The 21,012-nt window shown below is 40.3% G+C and overlaps 3 protein-coding genes across 4 annotated transcripts in view; 1 reads left to right on the forward strand and 2 right to left on the reverse strand.

Moving 5' to 3' along the window:
• The window catches only part of LOC109820878 (mitochondrial phosphate carrier protein 1, mitochondrial), an 11,690-nt gene extending 10,475 nt beyond the window's left edge, over positions 1-1,215 (forward strand). The window contains exon 6 of the mRNA XM_020387076.1: positions 693-1,215. Within this exon, the coding sequence (XP_020242665.1) occupies positions 693-738 (46 nt within the window). The 3' untranslated portion in view covers positions 739-1,215. The remainder of the gene's footprint in view (positions 1-692) is intronic.
• On the reverse strand, positions 1,647-4,514 carry LOC109820870 (protein PLASTID MOVEMENT IMPAIRED 1). Its single transcript, XM_020387069.1, is given in 6 exon segments — positions 1,647-2,020; positions 2,022-2,076; positions 2,078-2,134; positions 2,136-2,197; positions 2,200-4,048; positions 4,050-4,514. Coding segments are annotated over 6 exon segments (2,583 nt in total). The 5' UTR covers positions 4,415-4,514; the 3' UTR covers positions 1,647-1,825.
• LOC109820888 (calcium-dependent protein kinase 26-like) lies at positions 6,566-20,727 on the reverse strand. Of its 2 annotated transcripts, XM_020387083.1 has the most exons (8): positions 20,503-20,727; positions 19,090-19,943; positions 17,383-17,526; positions 17,153-17,305; positions 8,773-8,888; positions 8,219-8,386; positions 7,121-7,345; positions 6,824-6,955 (listed from the first exon to the last, which is right to left on the reverse strand). In XM_020387083.1, the coding sequence occupies exons 2-8, from the start codon at positions 19,805-19,807 to the stop codon at positions 6,824-6,826; spliced, it is 1,656 nt and encodes a 551-aa protein (XP_020242672.1). In that variant the 5' UTR covers positions 19,808-19,943; positions 20,503-20,727. The 2 variants fall into 2 exon arrangements, with proteins under 2 accessions (XP_020242679.1, XP_020242672.1); XM_020387090.1 differs by lacking the exon at positions 20,503-20,727 and having other exon boundaries at positions 6,566-6,955; positions 19,090-19,807.

Here is a 21,012-nt window from a genome sequence, read left to right on the forward strand (position 1 = left end):
CTTCTAACACTTGAAGATTTCACAAGGTTCTTTTCTTTTTCTTCGCTTTCTTCTCTATCTTCCTATGGTTTACACTGAAACTCTCTGCGGGTACTTAAAGATCTTTCCTTCCTATTTTGAATTCCTATTGATTAGAATTACTAAATTATAGTTGTATGCCAGTCCAAAATCAACTTTCCGCTCAAGTCAAATCAGCACTTTGACTCTCAATTGTTTGAATGCTAGTCATAATCAACAGTTTCAATAGGTATTAATCTAAATGTTAACCCTCTATGAGTTCCTGGCAGATTTACTGCCTAGGTAAGTATGGAGAAGGCCACGTAACAGAATTAGAACCTTAAGGGATGGCTTAAGCATATAAACATTAATGTTGTCAAATCCCTAATGTCAATCCTTGAGCTTTCTCAACCCATTTACATCCCCATTTGGGTTACCCTACAGCTAAACTGGAAACTAATCCCATTTCCAGTGAGTTTAGGAAATTATGATCAAGCCTGAATAAATGACATTATATCATACTTGTGTCCGTCCGAGGTTCAGTCTGTTTGATTTATTCTAGATAACTTGCCAAGTCTCACCGTGTAGTCTCTTTTCTCGCATATGTATGGAATTTCATATTTCAGAATACATATATGCACTAATATTGATATCCTGAAAAGGTTTATAATGCACGCACATGGAAATGTTTTCAGGCCGACTAGTGGAGGCATCATCCATGACGATGTAGAAGCAGCCTAGGACGGTCACATGTTCAAAGAATACTGCAGTCATACTAATTATACAGATAAAATGGTTCACATTTTTTTCCCTTCCGCTTGCGGAGGACTGAAGTTCGATGTTCATTGTTTTGGCTACCTTGACACTCTTGATGATTTCTGCTAGAAATGATATCTTGCTCCCTGTAATTGTGAGCCAGCCTACCGAAAGTTTTCAATGGAGACATCTCCCTTTTTAGTTTGCAGAGATTCAAGGATCCTGTTCTTACTTTACAAGAGCTCTGAATTTTACGTTTTTGGAAGATATACAGTGTTCACTCATATTGCTGTGAGTCAAAAGACTGGTATATGTAGATATTTTTGTAGGTATTGGATCATTAAGTATACATTGTAATGTTTCACAATAGCCATGAGGAAACAATAAGTCTGCTTGCAAACTTTGTTAAATTCAATTTCCAAGGCTTTTAGCCTTGTTATTTATACTGTTATAGTTTCTGTATATAATCTGAAATCATCGACATTGTTTTCTTGCACCATGAAAATATTATGTTGCAGGTTTAAATCTTACCTTTAGGTGCTTCACTTGCCTTAAGACATGTGACAGTAAGCCCTTTTTTTTCTTTCTTTTTTTTTCCTGTTTTGTGGGCAGTAGATTGTGTAGTAGTCTATTATTCTTTGAAACATATGAAAATGTATTTTCCATTAAACAAATTTGTCGAAATGGCTTCTCTTTTAGCTGTTGGGCTTCAAGTTGGGAAACAGGATTGTAGATCAAAGAGTGCTTTGTGGAACAATATAGGAAGAGAGTCAGGAGGTTATCTAGGAGAAATCTATTCCTGTGTCTTTGTTTCATCTTTGATCCCTGTTCATCTCTGCCAGTGTTTCACGCCCTTACTAAACCAAACTAAACACAAACGTTTCCCCTCCAAATTTACTAGAATTGAACCCTCCAACCTTTCTTATTCTTATACGTAGTTTCAACAGTATCCTCGATTCTCATATGATTGTATCACCCCCTTCATCGTGAATCTGAAGATACTAACAATGATTCACACAAGAAACAAGTACTAAATACAGTACATAATAACCTCACAAGGCATCAATCACCTCTACAACTTCTCCGGCAACTTCACATCCGGGTTCCTCATCGGCTTCAACCACATATCGGCCATTACTCTCGACGACACGCTCACACCGCTGCCGGCTTCTCCTTCGCCTTCATGGCCCGTGTCTTCCTCCTCCTACCCGCTCTCCCCTATCCCGTACGCCACCACCCACTGCATCGCCGTCAAGCCTCCCCCCTCCCGCGTCCCACCCGCTCCTCCTCCCTCCTGCAGCCGTCCTCATCTTCATCCCTCCGCGTGAAGCTCGCCACCTTGAACCGGTCGTCGCCGCCTCCGTCCTCAGCCGCTCTGCGCCTGCACCACCACAATCACTGGCGCTCCTACCGTCTCGTACCGCCGTAGACGGGTCCGCAGCTGCAAGCCACAACCAGCATTGTGACTGCGGAAGCGTTGTTATCAGAGGATTTCACCCATTCATCAAGCGACATTGCAGAGTCCAATGGGGTAGAGGTTCCAACGAGAGGAGATACGTCAAAGGGTGGCTCTTCGTCGGTCACCTCTGCTTGGATCTTCAGCGCCTCGATTGCCATTGCCTCGATCTTCTGCAGTGAGAAGGGAAGGATATCCTCCACCCCCAACGGCTCCTCCTTCACGTTCCAGATTCCGGTTGATATCCTTTCCTTTCTTCCGTGGCTCATCGCGGATGACATAATCTTTAGGGCCGTGACTGATTTCGCTGCACTAGAGCTCGCACCTCCCGTGCTCCGCCCGGAGATGATCGCCGATGCGATCCCTTCGAATGCTATTTGCTCGGCTGTCTTGCCCATAAGTTCGTCCATGGCCGTCAGTGAGTCTAGTTTCGAGCTCAGACCTTCCGTTCCTACTGCCGCGAGCTTCTGAAACACTTCAATCCCGCTCCCGAGCTTCTGATCATTGATGATAAACGGTCTTGATACTTGCATTGCAAGCTTCGGAGTCTCTTTCCGTGATACTTTGGTGTCGAAGGGATTCATCGCCGTCAAGTAGCCTCCGTCTCGGGTCTGAACCACGGCGCCAAGCCCCTTTCCTAAGTCCGAAAGAAAACATTTCGCTTCACTGTCTTCTCCATCACCGGCTTCTGGCCTCATGGGCGTTGCAAGATCAGACGAGTCAAAACCTAGCCTTTTGCCGCCCTCCAACTCGAGCATCTGAAGGAACTCTCTCGTCACAGTTTCTTCCTCGGCATCAAGTTGCTTGTTACCATCTTCTTGATCCGTCTTGATAGAAGAATCAATAGTCGCGTCGACGGCCATCATTGACTCGAGAGCCTTGATCTGCTTAGCAATGGCATCGAGCTCAGTCAGTCTGGTCATGTGTGCGCTGTCATGCACGACTTCCTTCACGACCTCGCTCGAGACTGAAGCTTCGTCGATGGCTGACTCCGACTTGGCTTCTACCTCTTCTTCTTCCTTCTTTTGTTCTTGTACCTCGACCCCTTTGTCGATGACTTCGAACAAGGGAAGGTCGAGATCTTCTTGCTTCTGCTCCGGTTCGAGCTTCTGAATCGATGTAGAGCTCACTGTAGGGGGAGGAGAAGGGCCAGGCTCGTCGAGATTGAAGTCATCAATTCCCCTCAAATCCATGCTCGCTGACTCCTTGATAGGTGTCCGTGACGGCTCCGATCGAGTAATCTTCGGACTCGAGACGCTGAAAGAAGACTTCGACTGTCGTCGAGCAAATGATGATGACGAAGGAGAATCTCCGGCTCGGTTCTTCGATGGACGAGCCCCTTCTCCTTGCTTATAAATCTCAACACCACCATCCTCCATAATCTGAAATCCTAGCTTCACAACCATTTCCCCTCCTTTCGCCTTCCCGGCGAGCGGAAATGCAGCATCCCATTGCCGGATTCTCACCCCTTCCGAGTTCCTCTCCATCGACTCCTTTACCATCGAGCTCAGATCAACTGAGCTCCGACCAAAGTCAAGCTCGGGTGCATCGATGGCCACAGCTGAGATCAGAAAAGGGTGGGGCTCAAACTTGGGGGGCTTGCCTGAGCAGTACACATGGCACCTCACGAAGAGGGTCTCCTCGAAGTCGGCCGATCCCTGGAGGACTCTCGCTGGCATGGTCTGCACAGCGCCCTCCTTGGTCCCCTTCTTGCGAACGGTCACAGATAGACGGAGACCATTCATGGACGCCGGTAGGCCTTGGATCGCGACCACTTCGACGGAGAAAAGGCAGCCCATGCGTTGCATACCGATGCGCGCCAGTGCCCGTAGTGGCTTCCCATATCCCCTTCTTCTCTTCATTCGTGGCCGCGAAGGCGACTGGCAGACCGTTCTTGGAGAGGCGACGATCACCGTCATCATCCTCTGACGCGTCACGTGATTTTGTGCGGGAACGGAATGGGGACATCGACATGCGGCGAGAGCGAGGGCGTTGGTTGGAGACGACCGGGACATCGGCAGCAGCAGGGACCGGTCTGTCGGATGCAGCTGGAAACGGGTTGACGGTCGGAGCAGCGGAACGGGGGAGAGCGAGGGAGGCAGTCCGGCGAGCCGTATGGGATTGGTAGAGGGTCTGACTCAGAGCGTCGAGCTCTTGGAGCAGCTGTGAGTTCGAATTCCGGCGACCTGGTCGTTGTTCCGCCATTAGAGAAGAGAGAAGATGATCAGATAGCAGGTGCTGGAGTTGTGGTGGAGTGGAGTAACGAGAGAAGAGATGTGAAGGAGATAAGAGAGGAGTTTATTGGCTCAGAAGCCGCCATTGAGGGATGAAATATATGGATGAGGTTGGTCGAAAATTATGGCCCTGGTTGATTTTTGGCGCGAGTTCTGACAGGGAGTTGGTCGCTTTAACTGCCGTTCAAAATTATTTACACTGTGGGAGGTGTACATGTGCTGAGAAAGTCATCGTACCGTGTGGGTTTCGGATCTTCCACGTATTTGGATACTTGGATGTGGGTCCTAGAAGACGTAGTTGCCAACTTAGGTACCGTTTGGCAAAGGGTTAAGTGAGGGGTTAAGGAGACTTAACATTTTTTTAACCCGGCAAACATAAAAAATCTATACAATAGTTAAGGTGAGTTAACCCTCCATAATTTGTCAAATATAAAAAATATAGAAGGGTTAAGCTAACCCCTCTAGAGGGATTAAAATGAGTTAACCCTTCAAAATGAGGAAAAAATATAGAAGGGTTAAGCTAACCCCTCTAGAGGGATTAAAATGAGTTAACCCTTCAAAATGAGGGGTTTACTAATACTCCTGCTAACCCCTCTAGAGGGATTAAAATGAGTTAACCCTTCAAAATGAGGGGTTTACTAATACTCCTATTTCAAAGGATTTAAAGTTAACCCTTCTATTTATAAAGAAAATAGTCAAAATTATTGTTATTCCCAAACACTAAAACTGATCACAATGGCTAAAATAAAACCTATTTAACGGGTTAATAATTTTGTCCTTCAGATTATCAAATGGGCTAAGTACATTAATCATTTTTTTAACCCCTCTTTCTTAACCCTTTGCCAAACGAGACCTTAAGTCATAAAATAATATTGCTTACATTTCCTCATGTCACAAAGCCTTGAATTAGATAAAGGAAAAAAATGAAAGATAAATATCAAAAGTTTAAACCAGGGGGCAAAAAAAAAAAAAAAAAAAAAAAAAAAAAAAAGAGCGGGGGGGAGCACGCTTGTGTTGATCTCACAGAGGTATCTCTGTTGGTGGGGTTTGGTAATGGAGAGTTCAAGGTTGGACATGTAGCGGATAGAGCAGCAGAGGCAAAGGTGGGCAAACATGATCAGGCTTGCAAGGACAACCACCACAACTTCATCATGTTCGCTTTCGATACGTTTGGTTTCCTTGAATAAGAATGTAGCGACAGCAGGGTCCGCTGAGTACGTGTTTCCTAGGTTGGGTTTTGCAATTCAGAAATGATTAATGTCGCAGCTTGTTGTTCGCTTGTCATCATCACATGTGTAATATTTCTGGCTTTTAAAATAATAATAATAATAATAACAAATAAAAAAACAAAAAACAAAAAATAAAAACGACCAGATCGATCACAGTTCATCTTCTTAGAGGAAGAAAAACGAAAATTAAGTAATGATCAATATGACAAATTGTATATTTTGGCGACCCTATATTACAGATAGCTATATTTTCTTATTTTGGCGATAACTTAGTATATTATGTGGACTACGGTGACAAATGAGCCTTTTTTTTTTGCCAAAGTTAAAATTCTAGCCAAATTGAGTCACATGACTCCTCACTTGTTGCTAACATTGTTGCTAACATGGCAATAGTTGGGATCATTCAATTTGATGAAATGGGTTTTTTCTCACATTAGGGCCCAAAAGTTAGTGTTCAAATTGGGAATTTTTTATTCTTCTTCCTCCTAGTGTTAAATTGCTTAGGGCAACTAAAGTTGGAGATGAATTCTTCATTATCAAACTCTTGCTCAATGTCACTTTCAAGCATGAGCATGGAAAGAAGCAAATAAGGGCTCCACGGGATGAAAAACCCTAGCTTACACAAATCAACCGGATTGTAGCAAAATCAAGATTTTGAACCGTAAGTAACACTAACTGTTTTAATTAACCAACTATTTCCTCAAATTATTTTCAAAATTTTGAACTCATCTTTTGCACCTCATTGTAGCTGATGTAATAACCCTAATTCTCTCTTGCCCACATAAGCCCACATAAACCACGTCTGCCGCATGTGAGAAGACATGTGACTCAATTCGGCCGGAATTTTTGCTCCGGCAAAAAAATAAGCCTATTTGTCACCGTAGTCCATGTAATATGCCAAATTATCACTGGAATAAAAAAATATACCAATTTATCACAGAGGGTCAACAAAATATACCAGTATGGTAATTCTGTCTTTTCTCTTCTTTAGACTTTTTTTTTACAAAATCGATCACAAGAAATGTCTACATATTTCAAATGTTTTGTTCTCTCAACATTCACCTCACAAGCCCTAACACAGAACGAAGGAAACAACAACTGTGGGGGAAAACATAAAAATTGGGCAACAGAACTGTACATGATCAAAATCCTCAGTGAGCTCCTGGTGCATCTCTCATGCTTACATTCAAACTATTCCTCATTGTTCGTCTGCCGATCCCCATATGCCCGATATTGCCCTTTCGCATCATAGCAACAAATTCTCCGTAGTCTATTCGACCATCCTGAGACAAAATACAAGTATTATCAGGGCAAAGTTCAACACTGCAAAGCTCAAAACACGCATTTTGCATCTATGTAACTGCAAGCTAGTTATGATAGAGCAGCAGAACAAAATCTGGGGTTAATTTCAAGCTAGTTATGAAAGCAGAAGCAGAATTACTGCTTACATTATCCTGGTCAACTTCTTTGATGATATCTTCAAGAAAAGCATCGGTCATGTTGTGTTCTTGACAAGCATGTTGAAGCTCATCCACCGTAATATAACCACTCCCATCCTTGTCAAAATAGGAAAATGCTGCCACCAAATGTTCTTCGCGTTCCAGCTTGTTTAGGTGTACTGTGGCAGCAATGAATTCTCCATAGTCGATAGTACCACTGTTGTCTATATCAGCCTGAAGTAAGTTGAGCAGTCAGTCAAATACAGCACCATCACATTCTATTAATTAATTCCACATACTTGGACACGTCTAAACGTCCATACACTTCAACGAACATGAGGCAATTTTCAGAAAATACGCAAATGTTGTAATACCTTCACAAATCAAAAGTAATATCAATGTACATCAATATAGAATCCATGTAGTAATACTGGACCTGAGATGCAGTTCAAAAAGAGTTTATTTCTTGAAATCTAAATGTCTTCAGCTGCTTAGCTTGATAGATAATCAGAAGACCTTTTTACTTATACTCTTCAAGTAATCATTACTTTCCAGTGAGTATTTACGTGCCAAAGGTTGCCAGCAAAGAAATAACTACTCAACATTGAAAAACGAACCTCAATATCCACCTCCTATCTAGATAGGAATGGCATGAATTATGTGCATAAAAGGAGAAGTCATTTACGCATCAAAAGATATCAATATGCATACATCCATCCACGATCTCAAATAAAAATATCTTAATCCAAATATTCCAAGGGAAAAAACAAAAGTTGAATGTTGAGTAGCATACATATATAGATTATGCCAAGCAACAGAATCTTAGTCTTCATCTAAAGTTGCTCATTAAGTTTAAAAAACTAATAAGAACAAATAGCCTTCAAACTATCTTTATGCAGAAAGCAATTTGCCTCAAGTAAGAATTACTAAAAGATCTGCATATACAAATCTACAACAGGCATTGTTACATATCACGTTATGTTATCAAAATTATGAGCTTACTATATACTAATCATTTTCTTAGGTGCACTATTGAAATTATGAAAACACATTTAAAAGGTCAAGTAGCCATTTACTGCGAACATAACTGGGAGAGAAATCACTTACCGCATCCATGAGATCACGGATCTCCGATTCTTTCAAAGTAGAACCATATCTTTTCAGACCCGCTTTCAGCTCATCATATGTAATTGCACCACTGTTGTCTGTGTCCATTGCTTTGAACATTTCCTTTAATCCAGCGATTTCCTCCTCTGAAAGACTTTCAGCTATTACCTGATAATTTGACAATCATTAGAACCCATGAATTCATTAATGGTGATATTTTTCAGATAAAAAGTTCGTTGGTGGGAATAATATTGGAAACATAGAAATGTAATCTATAGAAAGAGATGCTCTACAAAATACATTGTATATACAAGATTAGCCCATCTCATGAAAAAACTAAATTAAGTTAATTTAATAGTCTTATAACTAGGTACCATCTTTAATGCCCAGACGAATTCATTTCTAAACAGATAATGAAATACATAACACAAGTAATCCATTATTAAACATGTACATTCTCTACAGTTGAAAAGTCTTACTAAAAGATGAAAGAAAAAGTCTTCCTAAAAGATTAAACAGTTAATCTTTACTTGCTTAAAAGAATTTGAACTTACTCGCAAAGCCATCTTCTTCAGCTTATTCATTGCTGAGAATTGTTTAAGGCGAGAGAGAACTGCAGGATCTAATGCCCGATCAGGAGCAACTCCATTCTCACATATCCAGGGATGACCTGAGCATGAAAATAAGCAGCACAAAATAATGACCCTTTTTCAATGTTTTTGAAGGGTGGCATTTTTCAGCGTATAAAACTTTACACCTTCATCACATCTAGAAAGAAGCAGTTCTGATTCAAAAAGTGCAAGAAGATCGAGAGCAATCTCGTAAAAGCCTAAAAGACTGGCCAAAACATTCTCTTAGTTAAAGAATATAACATCTAGTATCACAAAGTATGGATAGAGCCAAGGCAATGCATAAATAAAGGCCCAAGCTTCTTTTGTTCTAATCTGTTATCCTGACATTTGGCATAAGTGAGTTTTGAAATGCTGATCTTCAAAGTTGCACTTCCCTTGTTAGCTGTTCAATATTCGTTCTTTTTGTGAAAGTGACTTGAAAAATGTGGCTGCCTACTTCTTCACTCTTCACCTAGGCCGCCAAACTTTGAGCGTTTTTGTCAAAAATCCACAGCAAATTGTCTTCACTCACCTACCCCTTTTGTATATGCCAAACTTTGAGCGTTTTTGTCAAAAATCCACAGCAAATTGTCTTCACTCACCTACCCCTTTTGTATATTTTATTATTTTCTTATGCACAGCAAATTGTCTTCACTCACCTACCCCTTTTGTATATTTTATTATTTTCTTATGACTATATAAGGGAGTCATAAGGGGGATGAGGGGAGAGGGTTTAAGGCATCAGTCGGAGAAAAAGAAAATAGAGAGAGAAGAGAGTGAGATAGAAAGTTTTTTGTCCCTTTCTTTGTGAGAGTCTCTGGTTAGAGAGTGGTCTCCTCTTTTGTATTCTTTTCTTTTGGTGATTAGTGAATTTCTCTGCTGTTCTCGCCCGTGGACGTAGGTCATACTGACCGAACTATGTTAAATCCTGGTGTGCTGTTTTCTATTTGTCCACTCTTATATAGACATCTTTTGTGTCTGTGAAGCCCCTCCGCTGCAACAAACTGATATCAGAACCTGTTTAGAGTACGTGTATCTGCTTATCGTATGCTCTGTGGCTGGCCCTTGTTTAGAGTACGTGTATCTGCTTATCGTATGCTCTGTGGCTGCCACTAAAAGTGGATCATTCACATCATAAAATAAGCTAGATTATCATTTACTCTTTAAAGGCATTGGATACTATTCACGTGTACGGAATTATTCAAAAATACTATTACTATTCATACGTACGGTCACTATTCATACGTACGGTTACTGTTCGCAAATACGGTTACTGTTCATAAATACAGTTACTGTTCCAATTAGCTTCAAGATGTCTTCTACGAAGTACAAAGTGAAGAAATTCGATGGGAAAAACAGCTTCAGTTTGTGGAGAGTAAAAATGAGGGCTCTCCTAGTACAACAAGGACTGTTCAAGGTCTTGTCCGGAAAGGATAAGTTACCGGAATCTATGCCCGATGATGAGAAAGAAGAGCTGGAGATGAAGGCGCATAGTGTCATACAGCTCTGTTTGGCCGATGAGGTCCTGCGGGAGGTTGCCGATGAAGATACCGCCGCCGGCTTGTGACTAAAGTTAGAGAGCTTATACATGACAAAATCTCTGACGAACAAGCTTTATTTGAAGCAACGCCTCTTCACCTTTCGCATGAAGGAAGGTATGCGAATTAAAGACCACTTAGATGAACTTAACACTATTCTTATGGATTTAAAGAATATTGATGTTAAAATTGACGAAGAAGATCAAGCACTCATTTTGTTATGTTCATTACCTCATTCCTATGAAAATTTTGTCAATAACATGTTATACGGTAGAGATACACTTTCCTTGGAGGATGTCAAATCAGCCTTACATTCAAAAGAGTTAAGACAGAAAGTGTCTGTCGTAGGAGAGGATCAAACTGAAGGCTTGTTCGCTCGTGGTCGTCCTGAAAAGGGAGTTGGTGGTAGAGGCAAATCTAGAAATATGTCTAGATCAAAGTCCAGGCCAAGAAGAAATGTTGAATGTTATTACTGTCATAAATATGGGCATATAAAACCTAATTGTCCAGCGCTCAAAACAAAGGATAATTCACAGTCAAAGTCTGGGGAGGTGAAACCTTCAGTTGCCACTGTAACTGAAGAGTCTTCTAGTTCACATGAAGTTCTTTCAGTTAGTGTTAATACTCATTCACAAAATGAGTGGGTTCTTGATTCGGGTTGTTCCTACCATATGTGTCCGCATAGGAATTGGTTTGTCACATATCAGTCTATCGATGGTGGGAATATCTTGTTGGGAAATAACATGCCTTGCAAGACTGTTGGTATCGGATCAATTAAGATTAGAACCCATGATGGTATTGTTAGAACATTAAGCAATGTCCGTCATATTCCAGAGTTAAAGAAGAACCTCATTTCTTTAGGCACCCTTGACTCAAATGGTTTTAAGTTTTCGGCTGAAGGTGGAGTTTTGAGAGTTAGTAAAGGCTCTCTTGTTGTGATGAAAGGAAAGAAGGTAAATACCCTCTATATCCTTGAAGGCAGTACAGTGACAAGTGCTGCAGCAGTGTCATCCTCAGAGGATTCAGATTCAGACACTACACATTTGTGGCATATACGGTTAGGGCATATGAGTGAGAGAGGATTGGATATATTGAGCAAACAAGGTCTGCTTTGTGGTCAGAAAACCAGCAAATTAGACTTTTGTGAACATTGTGTTTTCGACAAACATCATAGAGTATCCTTTAGTACCGGTGTCCATAAAACCAAGGGTACTTTAGATTATATCCATTCAGATGTTAGGGTCCCTCTCAGGTTCCATCGAAAGGTGGAGCTCGTTTTCTGCTAACATTGATTGGTGATTATTCCAGAAAAGTTTGGGTGTATCCTTTGAAGCATAAAAGTGATGTGTTTGCAACCTTCAAGCAATGGAAGGTTATGATTGAGAAGCAAACAGGAAAAAAAGTGAAGCGCCTCAGAACCGACAATGGGATGGAGTTTTGTTCCACAGAGTTTGACCAGTTCTACAAAAATGAAGGTATTGTACGTCATCGTACAGTTCGGCATACACCACAGCAAAATAGAGTTGCAGAAAGGATGAACAGAACACTTTTAGAAAATAGAGTTGCAGAAAGGATGAACAGAACACTTTTAGAGAGAGCTCGGTGCATGCTCTCTAATGCCGATTTGTCAAAAGACTTATGAACAGAACACTTTTAGAGAGAGCTCGGTGCATGCTCTCTAATGCCGATTTGTCAAAAGACTTTTGGACCAAGGCAGTCAATACAACTTGCTATTTAATAAACAGATCTCCTTCTACAGCAATTGATTTCAAGACTCCAGAAGAGGTATGGTCTGGTGTCCCTGCTAATTACTTTTATTTAAGAGTATTTGGTTGCTCTGCTTATTTTCATGTTAATGATGGTAAGCTTGCACCTAGAACAAAGAAAGCTATCTTTCTAGGATATGCTACTGGGGTAAAGGATATAGATTGTGGTGTTGGAGGGGCTTCACAGACACAGAAGATGTCTATACAAGAGTGGACAAATAGAAAACAGCACACCAGGATTTAACGTGGTTCGGTCAGTATGACCTACGTCCACGGACGAGAACAACAGAGAAATTCACTAATCACCAAAAGAGAAGAATACAAAAGAGGGGATCACTCTCTAACCAGAGACTCTCACAAAGAAAGGGACAAAAAACTTTCTATCTCACTCTCTTCTCTCTCTATTTTCTTTTTCTCCGACTGATATCTTAAACCCGCTCCCCTCATCCCCCTTATATAGTCATAAGAAACTAATAAAATATACAAAAAGGGTAGGTGAGTGAAGACAATTTGCTGTGGATTTTTGACAAAAACGCTCAAAGTTTGGCAGCCTAGGTGAAGAGTGAAGAAGTAGGCAGCCGCATTTTTCAAGTCACTTTCACAAATCTCCACCTTAACTTGAAATGAATCTCTTAACTCTTGTTGTCTCGTCAGAAGCCCCTTACGGGCTTAATCTCCGTTTTATTGAACTCCAAGCAATTCGAGACAATGCTCGAACTTGCGCGAAGGTACGGGCTTCGTCATCATATCTGCTGGATTATTTGCAGTACTAATCTTCTCAATCCTGATGACTTTAATTTCTCTGATGAAATGATACCTGACATCTATATATTTGGTTCTTTCATGATACATCTGATGTTTCGTCAAATGTATAGCACTCTGGCTGCCACAAAATACCGTAGTAACACCTTGGTGTAAGCCGAGATCTTCAACCAAACCTCTCAACCAAATAGCTTCTTTCACTGCTTCTGTCACTGTCATATACTCTGCCTCTGTGGTAGACAAAGCAACTGTTGACTGTAGAGTCACCTTCCAACTAATGGTACTACCTGAAAGAGTGAATATATAACCTGTCAAGGATCGTCTCTTATCCAAATCGCCCGCATAATCTGAATCAGAATAGTCAAGTATTCTGCAATCTGAGTATGTGTTCCTGCCAAAATACAAACAAATATTAGCATATCCTCTCAAATATCTAAGTATCTATTTCACAGCCTGCCAATGAACCTTTCCAGGCTTATTCATGTACCGACTCACAACACTGACTGCATGTGAAATATCTGGACGGGTGCAAACCATCGCATACATAATGCCTCCAACTGCACTCGCATAAGGAACACAAGACATGTACTGCTCTTCCTCAGTCTGAAGTGACAAATCTGCTGAAAGACGAAAATGAGCGGCAAGCGGAGTTTTCACAGGCTTGGCATCAAGCATGCCAAATCTCTCTAACACCTTCTTGATGTATTTCTCCTGAGATAGGAATAAATTTCCTTCTCGCCTGTTTCTGTGGATCTTCATCCCTAAAATCTTCTTTGCTGCTCCCAAGTCCTTCATCTCAAACTCATATTTGAGTTGAGATTTCAACTCATTGATTTCTGACATATCTTTAGTTGCAATCAACATGTCATCAACATACAAAAGCAAATATACAAAAGAATCATCATTGAGCTTTTTATGATAAACACAACTATCATATTTACTCCTAGAGTAACCATGCTCAATCATGAAAGTATCAAATCTCAAATACCACTGCCTCGGAGACTGTTTCAACCCATAAAGAGATTTCTTCAACCTGCACACATGATCTTCTTTACCTTCAATAATGAAACCCATTGGTTGATGCATAAAAATCTGTTCCTCAAGCTCGCCATGTAGAAAAGCTGTCTTCACATCAAGTTGCTCAAGCTCCAAATTAAAATAAGCAACCATGACAAGCAACACGCGGATTGAGGTGTGTTTTATAACTGGAGAGAATACTTCATTGAAGTCCACACCTTCGGTCTGACTGTAGCCTTTAGCTACCAAACGTGCCTTGTACCTTACAGAATCTGTATCCGGAGCTCCTTCTTTCTTCTTGAAGACACATTTACAGCCAACGATCTTCTGTCCCCTTGGTGGCTTCACTAGCTCCCATGTCTGGCTCTTATGAAGAGACTCCATCTCTTCAGTCATTACAACAGCCCAATTTGCAGCATCATTGCCACTAATAGCCTCCTTGTATGTAGAAGGCTCTGAAACCTCAATCGATTCTGCTACACTCAAAGCATAAGCAAGCATGTATGTATAGCGTTGAGGCGGTCGGATCTTTTGTTTTGTTCTCCCGGTGACAATATTATACTGTTGCTCTTGCGGTGTATCAGCATCTGAAGTTGAACATTTCTCAGTATCAACTGGTTCAACATGAGCGCCCTCAAGCACTCTCTTTGAAGTTGAGCTCTCTAGCTCCACCTGCTTGGTAAACTCCTTTTGAGTACCTGTAGTGTCAATAACAAACCATTTTCTCGGGTGAAGCATGGATTTTTCATCAAAAGTAACATCCCTCCTAATAATAAATTTAGGTGACTTAGAATCAGAATACCACAATCTATATCCCTTCACCCCAGTAGCATATCCTAGAAAGATAGCTTTCTTTGCTCTAGGTTCAAGCTTACCATCATTAATATGAAAATAAGCAGAGCAACCAAATACTCTTAAATAAAAGTAATTAGCAGGGACACCAGACCATACCTCTTCTGGAGTCTTGAAATCAATTACTATAGAAGGAGATCTGTTTATTAAATAGCAAGTTGTATTGACTGCCTCGGCCCAAAAGTCTTTTGACAAATCGGCATTAGAGAGCATGCACCGAGCTCTCTCTAAAAGTGTTCTGTTCATCCTTTCTGCAACTCTATTTTGCTGTGGTGTATGCCGAACTGTACGATGACGCACAATACCTTCATTTTTGCAGAACTGGTCAAACTCTGTGGAACAAAACTCCATCCCACTGTCGGTTCTGAGGCGCTTCACTTTCTTTCCTGTTTGCTTCTCAATCATAACCTTCCATTGCTTGAAGGTTGCAAACACATCACTCTTATACTTCAAAAAATACACCTAAATTTTTTAGAATAATCATCAATCATTGTTAGCAGAAATCAAGCTCCACCTTTCAAGGGACCCTAACATCTGAATGGATATAATCTAAAGTACCCTTGGTTTTATGGACACCGGTACTAAAGGATACTCTATGATGTTTGTCGAAAACACAATGTTCACAAAAGTCTAATTTGCTGGTTTTCTGACCACAAAGCAGACCTTGTTTGCTCAATATATCCAATCCTCTCTCACTCATATGCTCTAACCGTATATGCCACAAATGTGTAGTGTCTGAATCTGAATCCTCTGAGGATGACACTGTTGCAGCACCTGTCACTGTACTGCCTTCAAGGATATAGAGGGTATTTACCTTCTTTCCTTTCATCACAACAAGAGAGCCTTTACTAACTCTCAAAACTCCACCTTCAGCCGAAAACTTAAAACCATTTGAGTCAAGGGTGCCTAAAGAAATGAGGTTCTTCTTTAACTCTGGAATATGATGGACATTGTTTAATGTTCTAACAATACCATCATGGGTTCTAATCTTAATTGATCTGATACCAACAGTCTTGCAAGGCATGTTATTTCCCAACAAGACATTCCCACCATCGATAGACTGATATGTGACAAACCAATTCCTATGCGGACACATATGGTAGGAACAACCCGAATCAAGAACCCACTCATTTTGTGAATGAGTATTAACACTAACTGAAAGAACTTCATGTGAACTAGAAGACTCTTCAGTTACAGTGGCAACTGAAGGTTTTACCTCTCCAGACTTCGACTGTGAATTATCATTTGCTTTGAGCGTTGGACAATTAGGTTTTATATGCCCATATTTATGACAGTGATAACATTCAATATTTTTTCTTGGCCTGGACTTTGATCTAGACATGTTTCTAGATTTGCCTCTACCACCAACACCCTTTTCAGGACGACCACGAGCGAACAAGCCTTCAGCGCAAGTTCGAGCATTGTCTAGACACACTTCACTTTAATTTCTCTGTTGAAATGATATGATGACGAAGCCCGTACATTCGCGCAAGTTCGAGCATTGTCTCGAATTGCTTGGAGTTCAACAAAGCGGAGATTAAGCCCGTAAGGGGCTTCTGGCGAGACAGCAAGAGTTAAGAGATTCATTTTCAAATCAAGGTGGAGATTTGTGAAAGTGACTTGAAAAATGCGGCTGCCTACTTCTTCACTCTTCACCTAGGTTGCCAAACTTTGAGCGTTTTTGTCAAAAATCCACAGCAAATTGTCTTCACTCACCTACCCCTTTTGTATATTTTATTATTTTCTTATGACTATATAAGGGGGGTGAGGGGAGAGGGTTTAAGGCATCAGTCGGAGAAAAAGAAAATAGAGAGAGAAGAGAGTGAGATAGAAAGTTTTTTGTCCCTTTCTTTGTGAGAGTCTCTGGTTAGAGAGTGGTCTCCTCTTTTGTATTCTTCTCTTTTGGTGATTAGTGAATTTCTCTGCTGTTCTCGCCCGTGGACGTAGGTCATACTGACCGAACCACGTTAAATCCTGGTGTGCTGTTTTCTATTTGTCCACTCTTGTATAGACATCTTCTGTGTCTGTGAAGCCGCTCCGCTGCAACACTTTTCATAAGGAAAGCCGAAAGACATCTTAGTTTAAAAAGAAAATATAGGGTTCTATTGACGGATGAGCTAAATGATATATGTAAAAGGGTTCAACAACCCATGACACTTGGTCGCTACCTTACTGCCAAATTCCTACTATGTCCATTTAAAACATAGTTGGCAAATAAAAATGTAACGTGTTCTCATCATGCGTCCTAATGCTGAAAAGAGTACCAAAATGAAATCATATTTTCTATGTATCAGAAAATGCTATGTACCCTTGAATTAGATGCACCATGTATGTTAATGACCAAAAAGTGAGAGATATTATTGATTGAAAGGTTTAAAAAAAACTTACATAGAACTTGATGGGCTGTTAATCGGTCACAAGGACGTGAACAAAGCATCTTTTTGATGAGGTCTTTTGCACTGTCAGAGATCAACGGCCAGGGATCAGATTTAAAATCAATGACTCCCTTAAGAACTGCGTCGAATATTCCTTGCTGTGTTTCTGGAAATTTGAGAACAATCAGTATCATAAATTAATTTTACCAAGTTGAATAAGTAGAAAATAAATCAGAACTATACCTGCCCAAAAAGGTGGCACGCCACTTAACAGTATGTATAATATAACCCCTGCTGTCCAAACATCAGCTTCTGGACCATAGTGTTTGCACAACACCTCTGGAGCAACATAATATGGGCTTCCAACAACATCTGTGAAAATCTGACCTGAAATTGAACGCAACAAAACTGCTAAGCCACAAGAATAAAGAACTAACGAAGTTCTCAAATAGTTAATCAAGAGAAAGTGAATTGTCAACATCTTCAAATGATTGAAACAAGCAAGAACTGTGAGCTAACAACTTCATAACTTCCATAGTTGAGAACAACATCAACATACAAACAGCCATCAAATCTAAAAGAGTAGACATATAAAAATTTAAGCTTATTTTCACTAGTTATCTTTAAGAAACCAGTAATATTTTCATCATTTAAGAAGTGTGTAAACATGTACATGCTGCCATACATGCAAGTCAGGAAACACATGCTTAAATGATGGAACAGTTGTGGCCGTTTTGTGCATTTTCTTAAAAGTTGATTGTAAATCATGTTATGATCTCTATTGTTCTCTGTATCAATTTGGTTGATAAATGAACAGCACATAACTAATGTGAGAATATCATATACTCAAAACAATCAGAGAATACCATATCATAATAAACTAACCACATGTATACAGATGATCTTTTTCAGTTAGTATATTAGTTGAATTTCATGGTCACACATCCAACAAATACTAGTTATAGTAGGACAACCATATAAGTAATGTAGTAGCAACAATTCCTAATGAACAGTTAAGTGGTAAATGATTGTTTAGCAGCAGGGCTTGACAAGACTAAACCCATCCTCTATCGTTTGAAGACTAAAGGCTGTGCAACAAGGCTCTTAGTCTTTAAAAGAATCTGAATCTCTCTCTTTCTCACCTTTTATAAAACCCATCCTCTATCATTTTATTTCATTATCTGTAGTGAATAGTTAAGTTAATTAGAAATGCCGCCGGTGAGAGGAAGTAACTTAACCAGCGAAGAAGAGCACCGCGATGTGCACGTCTTTATAGCACCATCAACTGCCAAAGCATTCACATCAATGTGAGCTTCTCTGCCAGTAACGTTACCTCCTCTCGCCGATGACATTTCTAATTAACTTAAATATTCAATGCAGATAATGAAATAAAAAGATAGGATGGGTTTTATAGGAGATAAGGGGATTTGAAAGATCACAGGAGGTCACGAGAGTCGAGAGAGGAAGAGAGAGCAATTGAAATCATTTTCCACAAATTCATTAAATTTGACTTTCCATCTTAACTAACTTACTAGGATGAGTAGTGTTAACTGTACACACGACTTATACTACTGTTCTACTCCTACACACAAAAAAGTGTAGGCTTACTTTAAAAAAGTTTGCACAGCCTTTAGTCAACCGTTATCTTGGGGAAAGGATCAGCTAGTAAATTCTCTCTCTACACCCTCAAAGAACGAACAACCATCTACTACTTCAGTCCCAAACCACCTTTCCAGTTTCTAGTCTTTCCTAGAGCACAGAACCTTAATCTTGGCAAAAGATCAGCTAATAAATTCTTTCTCAATGAACCATTACCCGCTACTGCCTTCCCAAAGTAGCTTTCCAATTTCTTCTCTTTTCTCTCTCTGGCTGCTATCTGTCTATTTCTCTACACCTCAATGACCCTTAAAAAAAGGTAACTATTATGATCAACTAGACGTAGAATTTTACCTGGCTTAAAGAACACAGAGAGTCCAAAATCAATCGCTTTCAGCGACAAATCATTATCTCTATTAACCAGCAAAAAATTCTCCGGCTTCAGATCCCTGTGCATAACACCAAGAGAATGGCATGCCTCCACAACCCCAACAATGATCCTCGTCAGCTCCGCCGCCTTCCTCTCACTATAATGCCCCCTCTGAATAATCCTATCAAACAACTCACCGCCGCCACACAACTCCATCACAATATGAACGTAGAGTGGATCCTCATAAGCCCCTTTGATCTGAACAACATGCTTATGCCCCGAAAGATGGTGCATTATCTGAATCTCTCTTCTCACATCCTCAACATCCTCTTTGGAGATTAGCTTCCTCTTGGATATAGACTTGCAAGCATACTCAACGCCGGTGGTGATCTCCGTCGCAAGGTAAGTGGTGCCAAACTGGCCCTGGCCGAGCTTGCGACCGAGAGTGTAGAGGTCTCGGATATTGGGGGTTCTGTGGCCCAGAATGGAGATGAACTGGGGGTCCATGAGGCCTCGTCTCATCGTTGTGGTGATGGGTTTCGGGGGAATGACCTCGGGGACTTCGGATACAGCGGAGACTGCGCTGCTGGTGGAGCGAGAGGAGGAGCGGGTGGACGTGTTGTTAGAGAAAGAGGGGTGGGTGGGCTGAGAGAAGCCTTGAACGTATTTGGTGTCAAATGAGCCTCGGCATGTGTTGCCCATGAAACAAGAAGGAGCACGCTTAAGAGCTGAGCATTGATAAAGAGGTGAAAACCCCTAATTAAGAATCTTTTTTGAATCAGGGGTAATGAGAATAATCCCTTGAAGAAGAATATCCCAAGAGATCCCTTTTCAGAAGCTGACATGAGATAGAGACACCAAATTATCAACAATCAGTGCATGTTAATGCTAAATCTAGGAGGACTGCAATAGTAAAAATGTTATAATAGAATTTGACAAATAAAAAAAAATCAAATTTTGAAGAAATTAGAAGGACAAGGAGAGGTGTTAGAACTTAGCGTTGCTAAAAAAAAAAGAGACAACTTTTGAAGAAGTAGACCCCTCAACTGAATCCGATCTCCAATTAGGACATTTATCGCATCAAAATATTAATAAAAAATAAGTTTTAAATTGATAATGAGTAATCAAATAACCGACGCCTCTAGCAGCTAAATCAAACATGCGAAAATTTCAAAATTCTCTTAAAAATTAAAATCCGAAAGCCAACAGCTCGCAAAACCTACTAGCTCATCGTGGGGAGGAAAAAAACAAGGGAGGAGGAACTTCTGCTAAATTCCTTAACTCGAAAGCTTATTCTTTGAGAATTATAATTACGAAACACGCAAAATTGCGGGAAATTAAAAAAAGCTAACAAGATTTAAAGAATTAAAATAATAAAAAATAATTAAGCTGCTTACATGAATCAGATCCCGAATTTGATCCAGAGGATTGACCAAGAAACCAGAGAGGAGATCAATTTGAAGAAAAAGAAGAGATCCTTCGTGTCACTTTCACGATTGCTCTCAAAAGAGAGGAGTCATTTCAAATCTACAATAAATTATTTAATTTAACAAAATTTTAGAATTTTCCGAATTTTTTTACAGATTGTAATGAAGAAGAGAGGGGGAGAGCAAAGGTAGCGAAAAAAAAACGCGGTTTGCGGGAAAAAATAAAAATAAAAATTTTGTTTATATAGAAAATTTGATATTCTCACCCAACATAAACTGAGTCTTGCCGACCACTGAACTTGCTAAGCCTTCCCTGTTTTACGTTCAGTGCGCGTTAAATAAGTGTCAAGATAACAAATTCTTTGACTTTGATTAATTATGTAATGCATAGCTAATAAATAACTAGCTCCTTAATTAAATAATAATGGCACTGTTGTCAGTGGACAAAAATTGATGATGATGAAAGAAGAGGGTAATGAT

This window comes from Asparagus officinalis, chromosome 1 (genome assembly GCF_001876935.1).
Source record: "Asparagus officinalis chromosome 1, Aspof.V1, whole genome shotgun sequence".
NCBI classification, from domain to species: domain Eukaryota; kingdom Viridiplantae; phylum Streptophyta; class Magnoliopsida; order Asparagales; family Asparagaceae; genus Asparagus; species Asparagus officinalis.

Bases quoted from the DNA above. Each gene is read 5' to 3' on its own strand.
- LOC109820888 (XM_020387090.1), bottom strand. From the start codon at position 19,807: ATGGGCAACACATGCCGAGGCTCATTTGACACCAAATACGTTCAAGGC. The intron at 8,387-8,772 runs GTAAGTTCAAAT...TCAAATTATCAG, and splicing joins TGAAGAAGATGGCTTTGCGA to GTAATAGCTGAAAGTCTTTC. The intron at 7,346-8,218 runs GTAAGTGATTTC...AACTTACTTCAG, and splicing joins TCCGTGATCTCATGGATGCG to GCTGATATAGACAACAGTGG.